This window comes from Vombatus ursinus, unplaced genomic scaffold (assembly GCF_900497805.2).
Source record: "Vombatus ursinus unplaced genomic scaffold, bare-nosed wombat genome assembly UNPS02009835.1, whole genome shotgun sequence".
Taxonomy (NCBI): Eukaryota; Metazoa; Chordata; class Mammalia; order Diprotodontia; family Vombatidae; genus Vombatus; species Vombatus ursinus.
The window spans coordinates 3,696,287-3,712,433 of record NW_020949613.1 but is presented as its reverse complement, the minus strand read 5'-3'; the positions used below and the strand labels follow the sequence as shown (position 1 = coordinate 3,712,433).

General features: G+C 36.7%; 1 protein-coding gene across 1 annotated transcript in view; it reads right to left on the bottom strand.

The window, feature by feature from the left end:
- HCRTR2 (hypocretin receptor 2) overlaps positions 1 to 16,147 on the bottom strand; it is a 179,409-nt gene that overhangs the window by 37,724 nt on the left and 125,538 nt on the right. Inside the window, exon 2 of the mRNA XM_027852981.1 lies at positions 10,073 to 10,251. Within this exon, the coding sequence (XP_027708782.1) occupies positions 10,073 to 10,251 (179 nt within the window). The remainder of the gene's footprint in view (positions 1 to 10,072; positions 10,252 to 16,147) is intronic.

Sequence of the window (16,147 nt, the reverse complement as noted above, 5' to 3'; positions counted from 1 at the left end):
TATATATATATATATATATATATATATATATATATATATATATATATGAAATTATCTGTGCTTGATCTTACTTAAGACTCCTCTTTGCAGTGTTATGGGTTGTAGAGCGAGATTTCTAAAATATGAAAAGCTTTGTCTGGTTATGAATGACTCACAGACTTACTACAGTCCTGTGGTTCTAAAGGTGCCAAATGTTTAATTCATTGTCACCTTTCCCTTTCATTCACAAGGCTGGGACTGCATTCTATTCAAGAAATTCTCTACAACCTCTAGTCATCTCTGGGCATTCAATCCAGGCTTATTTCATTACCTATCCACAGGACTCCAGGGAAAGTAAATTGGTTCTGGGTATAACTTAACGGATTCTGATCAATGTTAGAGAAGGTTTTCTTTGATATAGGCTTTTAATATTTTCATGGAAGTACTAAAGCAGCAGTTTCTTAGTGCTTCATTGTGGTTTGTTATTCATAAGCCCTGAGAATCGAGGTTGACTAGTAGAAAAATGCAATATGTCACTATGAATCTATATGCATTTATTATTCACCTAAAATAAATGTCAGGGCTCCCTTTCGCACTTAGATGACAATTGCATCAAATCTAATGTAACCTAACAAGATACTAATAATAATAATAAATAAGCAGCATTTGTATAGCAATTTAAGGTTTACAAAGCACTTTACGAATATCAGTCAATCTTATCCTCAGAATAAACCTAAGAGGTAGATGCTATTATTATCCCTTTTTATAGATGAGGAAATTTATTCAGGATTGCACAGCTAGTAAATGTCAGTTGTCATATTTTAATTCAGATCTTCTGGCTATGGGTACAATACTCTATTTTCTGGGCCCCTTAGCTATTTCTATTGTCTCAGGCTTTGTGCTAAGTGCTTGTGGAGAGACAAATATAAAATCAAAAAAATAGTCTCTGTCCTCCAGGATCTTATACCTATTGGGGAGATAAAAGATATATATGGATAAGAATGTCCATGATTACTGAATAAGGAGGAAGCAAGTACTAGCAAACAAGATTGGGGTTCTTAACCATTTTTATGTATCTTGGACTCTTTCGGTAGTGTGGTGAAGCCCATGGACCAGTTCTCTAGATGATGTTTTTAAATGCATAAGTACACAGGATAACAAAGGGAAACAATTATATTAACAATATAATTGACAAAAAAGTTAATTGTTCCCAGTTTAAGAACCCTTGAATTAAGGGGAATAGATCTTTTTCATTTAGACATGTCAGCAAACTGAACCTTGGGTGCGGCTGGGGAACTAAAGAGGCAGAAGTCAGAAGGGAGGGCTAAGAATGATAGAAAATCTAAACAAGCGCAAGGAGGTTGAAATAATGGTGTCTAAAGTTTGGGAATGAGTAGACTTACTGGTTTGTCTGGGAAATCAAATGAAGGAGTAATATGTGATAGGGCTGGAAAGCAGGCTAGCTTCAAAATGGACTTTAATTGCCAAGCTGAAGAGTTTGTGTTTTCCCATGAATTAATAGGGAGCCACTGAAGATTCTCACCCAGGAAAGTGAGGTAAATGGTCTTATTTGTTCTTTAGGAAGATTATTTTGACATCTGTGTGGCAATAAATTGGAGGGGAGAAAGACTGAAAGCTGAAAATTAAAATGGGAGGGTGCTACAATAGACCAAGCAAAATGTAACAAAGAGTAGAACTAGGATGATAACCACATGAATGAACAGAAGGGAAATGGACAGATACAATAAGAAAGAAATATGAAGGCTTCTTCTAGTTCTGAGAAGATACGGCAAATGATCAGATCTGAACAATGAGAGAAAGGGAAAAATTGAGGATAACTTTAAAAAACTGAGGATAACTGACTGACTCTCAGTGAAAAGGTTGAGGGTACAGTAAACTCTAAGTTATAAAGGTTGAAAGAAGCATAAAAGTGTTCTAGCCAATCAAGTATTTGGGGTTTATAGTAATCCTATGTATGTATGTGTATATATGCATACACATGCACATATATGCATTGTGGTCCCATAAAATACATAAATATGTATTATGCATGCATACATACATATGATTTTAGGCATATGTGTGTATAACTTTCTTTTTCCTAAAACCAATTTTTACATGTAATATTGTTTTTCCCCAATTCCATGTAAAAACAGTTTTTTAACATTTGTTTTTAAAAATTTTGAGTTCAAATTCTCTTCCTTCCTCTCTCCCTCCCCCTCTCCCTCCCCAGCCCCCTTCTTGAGAAGGCAAGTAATTTAATAAAGGTTATACATCTGCACTTATGCAAAATATATTTGTATATTAGTCATGTAAAAGAAACCACAGACAAAAAAAACACAAACAAGAAAAATAAAGAAAGTTAAAAAAAGGATGCTTTGATCTGCATTCAGACTCCATCAGTTCTTTCTTTGGATATGGATAACATTTTTCATCGTAAGTCCTTCAGAATTGTCTTAGATCATTGTGTTGCTGAGAAAGCTAAGATATTCACAGTTGATCATCATGTGATATTGTTATTACTTTGTACAATGTTCTCCTGGTTCTGTTCATTTTACTTTGCATCAGTTCATGTAAGTACAAGTATTTTTCTGAGAACATCCTCCTCATTATTTCCTATGGTATTAACACTATTCCATCACAATCACATATCAAACTTGTTCAGCTACTCTCCAACTGATGGTCTTCCCTTCAATTTCCAATTCTTTGCCACCACAAAAGAGCTGTTGTACATATTTTTCCATGTATAGGTCTTTTTCTTTTTTTTTTAATCTCTTTGTGATACAGATCTAGCAGTGGTATTGCTGGTCAAATAGTATGCATGGTTTTATAACATTTTGGGCATAGTTCAAATTGTTCTCATGTATGGTTGGAACAGTTCACAACTCGACCAACAGTACATTAGTGTCTCCATTTTCCCACATTTCTACCAACATTTGTCACTTTCCTTTTCTGTCACATCAGCCAATCTGATAGGTGTGAGGTGGTACCTCAGAGCTGCTTTAATTTGCATTTCTCTGATCAATTTTTGTGCCTCCTTTACCAAGATGTTGACTCTTTTTTTCATTATTTTTATTGTATCATTATGATTTCTTTTCCTGGTTTTTCCTTTACCTCTCTTTTTTGATTTTCAAAATTCTTTTTAACTCTTCCAGGTATCCTTTTTTGGGCCTGAAGCCAGTTCACATTTTTCTTTGAGGCTTTAGATGCAGCAGTTTTTTACTTTGTTGTCATTTGAGTTTGTTTTTATCTTCTTTGTCACCATAGTAACTTTCTATGGTCAGGTTCTTTTGTTTTCTCCTTTTGTTTGTTCATTTTCCCAGACTGTTTCTTGATTTTTAACTTTATGTTAAAGTTGGTTTTTGTTCCTGGGGTGGAGGGAGCATTGTCCTGAGCTTCAGATTTTTTGTGTGGTTGTTTTCAGAGCTAGTTCTGAGGATTTGTAAGTTTTCAGTTCTTACAAGGTGATGTGATCTAAGGAGGGTTATATTTACTACTCTCCTGACCTGTGCTCTGGTCTGTGAGTGACCATAAGCACTCTTTTCTCACCTGGAACTGTGACCAGGGTCCCTACTCTCTTGCAGCCACAAGCTTTGATGTGCTAGTTCTACTCTTCATCCTAGGACTCCACCCAGATCCATGCATGGGCAATACAATAGAGTAAGGCAACCAGTAGTTGCAAAGGCTCCCTTGTATTCTCCTGACCAATTGCCCAACTTCTTTATTGCTTGTGGGTCAAGAGCTCCAGAAGCTACCATTACAGATTTAGTTGCCTGCTGCTGACTTATCTAGGGATAGTCTGTGCTCAGCTGTGCTCCACTATCACCTCCAATCTCACCAGACCCTCCCGGCTGACCTTCTAGGTTGTCTTGGGTTGGAAAATTGTTCAATCCCATCCTTTTGTGGGTTCTGCAGTTATAGAATTCATTCTGAGGAATTATTTAAAGTTGTTTGGAGGGGAATTTGAGAGAACCTGGGTGAGTTTCTGCCTTTTCTCCACCATCTTCAACCAACAATTTTCAAAGAAATCTAATTAAAAATCGAATTGAATATAATTTATTCTTTCTTTGATGATTCAAAAAAGTGGTACATATTTAAATTAAAGCTACTAGCTTTGGAATGTAATGCCCATTAGAGGCTATTCAGTATAAAACTAAGGCTATAGTTTCTATTGCTCTTTGTTTGGTTATGATGATAAAAAAAAAACAACTGATATACTAAGTTTTTTTTTTTTAGTGTTCTTGTAGGGTTTGAGAAATTGAAATTCTCCAAGTTATCTTTTCCCCTCTACCAACTGTGAAAAAAAAAACAAACAAAAATCTCACCTAACTTCATGTATTAAAAGAGGGATAATGATGATATCAAGTCTTATTTTTATATATCAAAGAGCTGCCTTCTGAGGAAATACAGTAATTGTCTTTAGAACAGTGACTTTTTTGATATTATGATTCACTGTAACAACTATAGGCATAAATACTATTGATTTAATATGTTACTAAAAATTCATTTTGTAAAAACCAGATAATAGAGCATTTATAGAATATTTTATGTAATACAAGTATATTATTTATGTACATTTTTAAAGTTGTCTGTATATGACTATGGAGGAGGTAAATTGAATTACATTGTCAATATACAGAGCAGACTTGAATTGAAGGAAGGTAACACAGAGTATCATCTGATAAGCTATTTGTTTTTACATTCAGCTTTCCATGTGTTGGATTTTCTCAAAATAGGACAAACCTGTACCAAAACCATACTTGATAATTTACTACCAACCAAGAGTACATACTTGTTGAATGCCAAATTTGCCATTCATTGCACAATTCAACCATGTTTTTGGAACTGAGGACTGTATAAACAAGATTAGAGCTTTTCAGGATGGAATTAAGTAGAACTTAAATTTATTTCAGTACATTTGCAGAAAAGAAATTAAGCCATTAGGCCCTGGAATAGCCATCACCATATTTTAATGTGGCTAAGTCCCAAGGATGCACAGAAAGATGTCCTTGATAATCAAGTCAGCAAGCATTTATGAAACATTTACTATATGCCAGCCACTGAACTTGATGATACTCTTACTTCTGTCAGTCTGGAGAAAGGTAGTATCCTGGAGAAATACCCTCGTAGCTTCATCAAAGGTTTTCTGAGGTCCTGCTCTAACATTGCCTGTGAATTATGTGACTCTCATCATAACCACACTTTCACATTAATGTAGGAAAATCTCCTTACCAGGATTCTTAAGGAGTCTCAGCCCCATGCATGACTTCCTCTAGGGGCATATTTGCTGAACCTGCCCTGAGTTGTTAGTGATTCATCATAGTCCATGATGATGGGAGAAAAGATGACTTTCCTACTTCAGGGGCCCAAGCTTAACATAGTTTATTTCCAAATGATTTGTTTGTTGGTATCAGATGATTGGTTCATTCTATTTCTTCACCTATTATATAATCTGGACTATTAGGATGCCCAAAGGGTTCGCTAATTTATTGGACCATTTTCTAGTTGTGGTGAAGTTACAGGGAAGAAAATTTTGGCTTAATATAATTTAAAACTTGATAATGGTTAGAGCTGTTGGAAAGAATTTTCCAAGAGGATTAGAAAGGGTTTTAGGAGGTGCCAGGTCTCATAGTAGAAAAAAACATACCCTGGAATGAAACATCTTGTGTTCTAATTCTTCTTTTAATCCTTTCAAATATAAATGAGAGTGCCTAGACTGGAATCATGGTGAGACTAAGCCAGGAATTCTAGAATGTCTGGAATAGTCCCCAGAAAAGATAAAAATAGTGATAAAATGGAGATAACAGAATTATCAGAGGCCTAATGAGTATCAGCTCTATATCTAGTCCTTTTCATCACCCAGATATATGGTTACTCATTTTTATCCTTTGGGTTATGGATGAAAACAAACTGGTTGAATCCCAATTAAGAAAGATGAACTGCCTTTAGATGGTTAGATGAAGCATATGATAACTCTTTCAGAAAACTTTTTTGCTCTTTTGGTTAAAGGATTTATCACTACTTTTTTTCCATTTAAAAAAGTACAATAGGTGTTTAATATCTACAGAGATGTACCCAGTATACACATTCTTTAGAGTAAGTACTAGGCTACAAGGTACCTTAAGGCAGTACTTTGATGCCTAAAAGTTAGAAAATCCTGAAATTCTTGCAAACTTCCTAAACTAAAAAGAGCTGATACCATGGACTATGCTTGCAACAAACATAAGGATGGTGTTGGGAATGGGTATAAAGTGTACGCAACCCAAGTGAGCTCTGGAGGCCCCAACCAATCAATGAGTTGCCTCAGATGGAATACCTAGTACAAAGATTCCCATACGAGAAGAATGTATTTCATAATCTCTTCCTTTACCCTAGCACTTTTTGAACTTCTCCCAAGGTCATGTTGAAAAAAAAAATTCTGCCTCTATGTGTAAAGGGAAAAGTTTTTAATTCGTAACCTTTTGATGGAGATCTGGGTCTGCTCTCATTTCCCAAATTTTTAAAGGTCCCCAATCTAGGAACCAATCTGAACTTGAAATAAATCCCTCACTAGAGAAGTCCTTTGACCATGCTGCCATGAGAAATGCAGCACTTTATTTCCATCCTAAGATATATGGAAAGGTTGCTCTACAAACTAGGTGAGAGGCAGCTTATACAGTAGATAGGGCACTGGACTTAGAGTCAAGAAAGACCTGGTTTCAAATCCTCATTTATAAACTTAAAGCTGTGTCAACTGGGGCAACACACAACCTTTCGGTGTCTCAGTCTCCTTATCTTTAAAAGAGGAGGGCAAGTGGACTCAACGTCTCCTAAGTTCCTGTCTAGCTCTAAATTTATGAGTTTAGCCCATCCAGAGTCATAAAGTAATGGCTAACTTCCATCCCATTCCAATACAAACTTCAAGTTTTAATTCTTTTAGGAAATTCTTTTTTTTTTAATCTTTGATCTGGAACTTGCTTTTTAAAAAATGCTGCAATGAATTTTAACCTTTTAAAGTCTTCCAGAATTTTTAGTTTGTGTAGTTTTGCCTTCTTAATTGAATAGATGCATAAAGTTTGTAACTTTCCTGGATTGTGATCTATCCCTTTACCATTGCTGTCTATAAATACAGGCATGTGGGCACTTTCTGGGTACTTTTGACTTTGCAAATCTTCCCCCTCTTTTTAGAATAGCTATCTGCAACTATTGCATAGCTAAGCGATTCTTGGTGACATTTTAGTCTCAAAAGGTCATCTAGGCTATTTTGTACCAAAGGTCTATATCAGGATTCCCTTTTTTCATCTGTGCTATATTTGAAGTCCTTTATTATTACTACTAAATAATACTGAAAAGTTAAAATTTTTCACAAAACCCCGATAAGACAAAATCATTTAATAAACAACATATCTCAGGCTAAAATTTAAACATTTTTGTAAATTAACAAGTGACCATAGAATCACAGACTCAAAGTCGGAAGGGACATGGTAGGAACACATAATAGGTCCTTAACAGTTAGAATCACAGAACACATACTTAGGACTGGATAAAACCTGACAGATCATCTAGGTCCAACTCTTCCTTTTACAGATGAGGAGAACAAGTCCCAGAAAGATTAAATGACTTTCCCCCCAGAATTAAATAGTTTGTAGGAGGAAGGTGCGGTTAGGTGGTACAGTGATTGGAGAGCAGGGCCTAGAGTTAGGAAGACTCATCTTCCTAAGTTCCAATCTGGCCTCCATCACTTTCTAACTGTGTGACCCTGGGCAAGTCACTTAACCTTATTTGCCTCAGTTTTCTCATTTGTGAAATGAGCTGGAGAAGGAAATGGTAAACTATTCCAGTATCTTTGCCAAGAAAATCCCAAATGGGGTCACAAAATGTCGGATAAGACTGAAAACAATTGAACAACAACAAGAGCCTGAAGCAGGATTTGAACCCAGGTTCTTAGATACCTAAAGCAGCATGGTCTTCATAGGACAATAATGAATGTAATTTCTTAATTTTTTTTTTTTGGTGAGGTGATCAGGGTTAAGTGACGTGCCTAGGGTCACACAGATAGTAAGCGTCAAGTGCCTGAGGCCGGATTTGAACTCAGGTCCTCCTGACTCCAAAGCCAGAGATCTACACACTGCGACACCTAGCTGCCCCACCTTCACCTATATCTAAAGACCTATCTCCCAATTTTCATCTGGGCAAGCTATAAACAGCTGACCAAAAGAAATTATATTTCTTTTTCCTTTTTTTCTCTACCCAAAACAGGCCTTTTTCACCTCCATATCATGTTCCCTGGCTGGGCTGAAAAAGGACTATGCTTCCTTTGCTCTATAGTGTTCATACTAGACAGTCAAAGGAGGCAATGTGGTAAAAGGCAATGAATGTCAGACTAGGAGTTAAGAGGAAATGGTATTGAATCCCATTTTTTATAATAACTATGTTACTAGGAGTAAGTTCATTACCATCTCTGAGTCTTGGCTTCCTCATCTGTAATGATAATAATAATAATAATATTAATAATAATCTATTTCACAGGTTATTATCATAAAGTTAAAATGAGATCATAAAGGATCATAGATCTGGAACTAGAAGTGAGTTCAGATGCCACCTTTTCCAACTCCCACACTGTACAGATGGGAAACTGAAGCCAAGGGAGATAAAATGACTGGCACAAGCAGATACAGGTGTCAGCATCAGAGATGGGATTTAAAATCAGGTTCTCTGATTTGAGAGTCGGTGTGCTTTCTGCTGTTGATGCTGCTTTATAAAGAACTTTACTCAACAGAGTACCATAGGAAAAAAAAACTACCATTAATGTCATTGTTATTATTATGATTATTATCATTGTTTTATCTAGCACCTGTTACCTTTCCCCTTCTCTGGGACACATCTGTTTCAACTACAAAGTCTCAGAATCAGATTCTACTTTGTCACACACCACCCCCCTCAACATACACACTCAATAAACTCCATTGGCTCCCTGTTTTCTGAAGGGTCGGATCTTCTGCTTGGCATTCAAGGCTCTTTATAACCTAAGTTGTCCTATATTACACTCCCCACCATGTACTCTATGATTCAGTGACACTGACTTCCTGTCTATTCCATGAAAAAGCTATTTATATTTCTCAGTTTCATGTATTTTTTTTTCTGTCAGTCCTTCAAACCTAGAATACTCTTTTCTCTTCATCTCCACCTCCTTGGCTTTCCTGGCTTCATTTAAGTCCTAACTAAATTCCCATGTTCTACAGGAAGACTTTCCCAACTTCTGTTAATTCTAGTGCCTTCTCTCTGTTGATTATATCTTATTTATCTTGTATTTAGTTTGTTTGTACATATTTGTTGGCTTATTGTCTCCTCCATTATATTGTTATCTCCTTGAGGGTAGGGACAATCTTTTGCCTCTTTTAGTATCTTCATCATTTAGCACAATGCCTGACGCAGGCAGATGCTTAATAAATGCTTGTTGACTGACCAAATATGAATATTTAATCTGGAAAGAACATCAGGACTTATCCAGTCTAATCTCTCCTTTGATAGCTAAGAAAAAGGACAACCAAAGGAGATAATTCCATATCGCTCAGGATACTGAATTTTCATTCACTGGCTTGTATCTTTTTCTGAAAGTCTTATTTGTAATTTCCATGGTCACTTCAGCTTCCTATAACTATTGTATTGTTTTGGCTATGTACTCGCCAGGTAGTTAGAAATGGAGTGACTAAATAATATATTAGGATTCTTGTGAGCTGAATGTTAACTTAGAAAAACACATATCTGTTATATTGTGTTTTTATTTATTTTATTAGATATTTCCCAATTACATTTTAATCTAGTACAGGCCACATTTGAGAGTGTTGGTAATGGCAGTAGTATGTTTGACACCTCTGTACTAGTCCTTCTGCTAGGGAAACTTTAAAAAGACACTGTAGGGGCAGGTAGGTGGCGCAGTGTATAGAGCACCGGCCCTGGATTCAGGAGGACCTGAGTTCAGATCTGACCTCAAACACATTACACTTATTAGTTGTGTGACCCTGGGCAAGTCACTTAACCCCATTGCCTAGCCAAAAAAAAAAAAAAAAGACACTGTAGCGATGTTCAAACAAACAACAGAAAGTAATCATACCTGTAAGTAAGGGATCACTTTGCAGAGGGACTGTCCAAAGAACCAAGTCTCTGTAATATCCACCACCAATGTTGCTGGAAGGCAAGTAATGGTCACAAGCACATCCGCCAGGGAAAGGTTGACAATGAAGTAGTTGGTGACAGTCCTCATGTGATGGTTCTTCCACACTGCAACACAAACTAATTTTGAAAGAGAAATAAGCAGGGACTCAGAGATGACTCAGCCCATGAAAAAGCTTTGCTAAGCTATTTATTTCTCCACTGATAGGGAAATATTATAATGGGAAAGTAAAGATGATTAAAGTTAGTCATCTTTCTACAGAAGTGACCAATCAGGTGGTTGAATACAAAAGTTTAAAATGAATGTGTTTCACCCATGAGAAGTTTCTGAGAGGAGAAGACAACTGGGATCATCTATCTTGTATTTGGGAGAACCTATTAACTCCAGTTGTCTGTGACCCCATCTCTTAATAGTAGCAACTGTGAAATTGATTTGCACCTGAACACCAAAAAGTGCAGCTTAGAATACAATTTATTCATACAGAGAATTGAAGGAGATGTAAGTGAGTGGAATGGGAATCCCAGAAAACCTCAGCCTTTCCTTCTCTCTCTCACTCTCGTAGTTGGATTTTATTATCTAAAGTTTTTGCACATTCACAATTAGACTTCCCTCACTTGCTCCTACCTTTGAAAGATGTTTTGACTTTTTATTGAAATGGAGCACCTTCTACTATTCTCTAGTTCCCCTAGATATTTGTTTATTCAAAAAATTACATAATCACTGGCATCAGAATGAAGATTACTTAGATATTTTTGATTAGTTAATGAGAGGCAAATTGAGAAAGAGGACAGGGTACTGGACTCTAGATTCAATCAGACAGGCCTTGGTTGAAATCTTGCCTCAGTAGGCAAGTAACTAGGTGGTATTGGACCTGGGTGAGGGGAAAAAAAGTACTATGTTAGGCAAAAGGTATTAATCTGACGTGTGTCTGTGCCATGATGTCAGAATCCTGGTCCCTACATAAGCACAACTGTGACTCTGGACGATCAGGGGCCTTAAGACCAATTTAATTGTTGTTCAGTCATTTTTCAGTTGTCTCTGACTCTTCATGACCCAATTTGGGGTTTTCTTGACAAAGATACTGGAGTGACTTGCCATTTCATTCTCCAGCTCACCTAACTAGCTGGGCATATTTACTTTCTGTTTCCCTTTTCTCAGCTTCAGTTTCCTTTCTGTAAGATGGAGATACCAATACAAATGGCATTTACTTCACAGGATCGTGAAAGTCAAAAGAGAAATGTAAAGTGCTTTGAAAACCTTAGAGGGTCATATAGATATGAGTTGCTATAATAATAACAACAACAACAACAATAATAACTATTATTATTGTCATCATTACTATTATTGGATTACCTTAGCTATAAATTACTATCTGGGTTTTATTTGTCTGTCAATATTATGGCATGGCTGTTATCTGTATAACCTAAATGAAGTAGTTCCTGGTGATTAGGATAAAAAGCCTTAAGTAATGAATCTAAGATGGAGAATAAAGGAATAACCTGCAAGTCAGTAAGACCTGGGTTCAAGTCTTACATCTGATGCATATAGTCTGTATAACCCTGGGCAAGTGACTTACCCTCTTGGTAGACCCAAGCAATACCCTAAGGCTATAAGTTACAGAGGAACTCTTGTTATGTGCTTAACAAAATCACGTGCCCGTACCAACATTATATCAAAAGCAACTAAAGAAATAATATTACAAATGGTTAAGCTTGAGTCTTTTTTTCAAACTGAAAATCATGACAACTTTACAATTTACTAAGAGTTTTATTTATTAAAACCCTATTTTCCCCAATCATTGAAACTGGACTCTCCCTTCAGGCCCTATCAAATACTTACCAAAGGATGTCTGAATTTCTGGAGCTTGATTTTAGGGGATTTCACACCTGATTTGAGACTTTAGCAGCACAGTTTTTAAAACTCAGCCAAGCTCAGTAAGTGGAGAATGATAGGTTTTGAATTTGAAAATTGTGATTCTGCTAGTGTTATTTTTTTTAGCAAAACTTACACCACACACACACACACACACACACACATACACACACACTCCTCCTCACACTACAGGATACGTGATTAAGTCAGTGCCACATAGGTCACAGCAGGCTAGAAAATGAGCAGCATTATCTCCAGTCAAAGCTCGTCATTATTCACATTCAGGTTTCGTACTTTTAGTCAATAAATGGCTTAGACTGTTCATACTGTCCTTGTCCTGGACAAGATAACAGGACATCCTTTTAAAACATAGTTTTACCTGACTTTTTAAATTGGCTTATAGCATCTAAGCAGTCTAAGGCATGTTTTGTGTACATGGGGTAGAGGGTTGGAAGGGGGGCATGATATGAAGCATTAATCTACCACGGTGCCAGGATACAGACCCCTTTTGTTGCTCAATCATTTCAGTCATGTCATGCTCTTCATTATCCCCATTTTGGGGTTTTCTTGGCAAAGATACTGGAGTGGTTTGCCATTTCCTTCTCTAGCTCACTTTACAGATGACAAAACTGAAGTAAAAAGGTTAAGTGATTTGCCCAGAGTCACATAGCTAGAAAATGTCTGAGGCTGAATATGAACTCAGGTCTTCCTGACTCCAGGCCTGGTGCTCTAACCACTGCTCCACCTAGCAGCCCCTACCTAGGAAAAATTGTGACTCTGGAAAAAATAAAGGCCTTAAGACCAACTACTCTGAACACATTTAGTGTCTCGCTCTTGAGGTACTTATCAGGGGTTCAAGGAATACTCTCATCTCTCCATTAAATCCTCATTTCAGGAATGGAGGAAATCATTCACACTGCATCACCGAGAAGAGTACTAAGGAGTACTGATAAGAAAGGGAGGACAGGTACTAAGTACATGTGTGACTTTGGGAAAGCAACTTAATCTTCCTAGGAAATCAGTTACTTCATCTATAATTTATCATCATTATTATCATCATCATCATTTAATAATGGTTGGATAAGATGGTGACTGAATTCCCTTCTAGTTCTGGAGCTCCGTGTGACTCCCTGATGTCCATCCAAACAATGATGTTAGGGTATCTATGAAATGATCACAGGAGCATAGGCTTAGAGCTACAATGACCTTTAAAAGCCATTGAGTCCAACCCCTCCCTCCACCTTAAAGATGAGGAAACAGAGACAGAGAGCTTAAGTGATTTGCCAGGGATCAAAAACAGCTTGTACTTTTCCGAGGCAGGATTTAAATTTAGACCTTTCTAATTTCAAAGTTCTATCCATTCTTCCACACTGCCTCAAAGCAAAGGTCTCATTGTTTTTTGGCTCAAAACATATGAAGAGCAACCCCAAGGCTTAAGGAGGTAGCAGTGATGTCCTTATTTGACTCCACAGGAAAGAGAAGAGACTCGACGATGTCTTAAGTGGATTTGCCTACATTTGCTCAGCCTCTCCTTGCCAGGTACACATTAAGGATTCAGAGAACTTACTCTCTTCCACTGAAGGCAAAATGAGAAAGGAACACTTTATTTTCAGTGTCCATATTGACCTTCTTTTTTGACACTCCTTCCCCTCTTTTTGTCACTATTTCTCCTTCCATGGGCCCAGACAATCAGAAGGGGATCTTCCATTTTGAGCAGGCCTATTCTTCTACTAGACCATTTCCCAATTTTTCCTCCTATCTCCTATCACATGAAAATTTGTCTGTCCTGTGTATAGTTTTCCCCAGGTCTCTGCTTTCTCTTAGGTACAGTAAGTAATCTAACTAATTCATATTAACATATTCAGGATGCAGTGATGCATTTATCAGGGACCAATTAAAGATACTATCTTTGTTTAATGAATAGGAATTTCAGACCTTATGTTAATTAAGCCAGCATGGTAAGATTTTAAGGGACAGAAGTTGGTCTGCCCTTCAAATCCTACCATGTATGAAATTATTCTTTCTGCTTACATGGAGGGGCAGCCCTGCTCCTCACACTACTTAGGTGGAAAATGATGGGGATTCCAGGGAGGACAAAACCAAAAAACTCCTCCATTATATGCAAGAGGGTATAAAGATAGGAAGTGATCTTAAGTAGTTCACCTGTTCTTTGCTTAAAAGCTAAGTGAATTTGGAAACCATATTACTGAATAGGGAAGTACTTATCTACTCAATGGTAAGAGGCACTTAGTAAAGTTAGAATGAATATTATTGAAATCAATTAAGACAATTAATTCCACGGAATGTGAAATTGTTCTAAACAGCTATAAATTAGTGAAACATTTATTTAGCATCTGACTGAAAGGCCCAATCTAAGAGCTAGGGATACATTAAATTGAAAAATAACTCCTGTCCTCGAGGAGCTTACCTTCTACTGGAATCAGATTACAAGAAGTTGTACCTAATCTGAGCACTCACAGGGACATTTCAAAGAAAGATGATAGCAATAACGGCAAAGAAGATGATGATGATGATGGTGATGATAATGATGAAAATGACAGAGGAGGAGGAGGACTCCAAATGAATATGATTGGTATCATATTGGGAATCTTGGGAAGGATAAATTTATGTTTAATTCATTGTTAAAAAACTTGAATAGTTGCTTTCTTTCATTAACACTAAATCACATATCAATATACTTCCCTCTCTTCTTGTCAGAAGAAAGGGACTGTGTATGTGTAATATGGAATATAGTATCATATGTGATTAATCTGTTGATTTTTTTTCTGAAAGCCTTTTTTATTCTTTTAAAAATTATAACAAGGAACAAATAGTTTACTGGGGAGAGAGAGGGAGACATGTTTTCAGAAATAAAGGTGGCATAAAAGATAAAATAAGCTTCAACTTGGGATTGCATTGCACTAGAGAATTCCTGCATGAGAAAATTCCCTCTTCCAAAATAGATTAGTACTTTATCTGCAACTTATTGTCTTTGAGAGTTGTCTAAAGAATGGAGTTAAGTATTGGAGATGGAACCTGAATTTGAGGCTTCCTGGCTCCTGACATCCTGATCAGCTCTCAGATCTACTACACATCTATTACATCACATGTCATTTGGAAAAAAAAAAATAAACATGCTTTTAGACAATTGTAATAGATAGAAATCACTTAATACTTAGTCTCATTCCCGAGCCTAAATGTTGAATGATGATTCCATGATGGAGTCTTTACCTTTCTGCTATGCACTTAATTACAAGTTTACATGAATGCAGCACTAATTGGACAGTTTTAATTATGGAAGAAATCTCAATACACAAAATTCCAAAGGAATGCAGTTCCTATTTTTGCCACAAAGGGTCAGCGAAGGCCTTTGAAATCTATTGCTTTAGTACTTCAGGGAAAAGCATTTAACATAAAATTAATTGCAATGTTCATTATAATGTGTTAATGAACAAATTTGATTCATGCATGGGCCAATATTTTCTAAACCAAAACGACCTCCAAAGGAGAAAGAAAATGATCTTCTTGCAGAATTGGATGCAGAGAAATGAATAAAAGATTCAAGGTGAAAAGATACAAATTTTCATAAAGAAAAACACAGGCAGGAAAGCATATGTGTACACAGAGAAAAAGGCTTAGAAAGAACTCCCATGGTGGAGCTGGCTTAAAAGGACCAAATAGAACCAATCTTCATTTCAATAAGAAAATAAACACATGACACATCTAGAATTATTATCAGCCATAATATTAGGAAACAAGAGGAATCAAAATCAAAGGTGCCTTAAAGGAACATCTATCTCATTTAGGGTGAAATGCAATTTGGGGGACATATCCTGGAAGTTGGCCTTTCATACTGATCTCAGATTCACCCTTGAGCCATATTCCTTCTATTTCCAGTCCTCTTTTTCATTTTACTTCTTAGGTTGTTGATTCTTCTCTTTGTCTCTGTCTTCCCCCACTTTCTTTCTTCCCTCCCTGTTCTGGCTGTTCCTATCCACCTTCTCTTCCTCCTTCCCTCCCCTTCTTCCTCCCTTTGCTCTTTCCTTCCTTCCTTCACCTATACTGAACATCTTTCCCCTAAGGTGCGTAGAGAACTATGCTCTGCTTTGGAGAAATATAGAGATAAGTAATGGTTCCTGTACT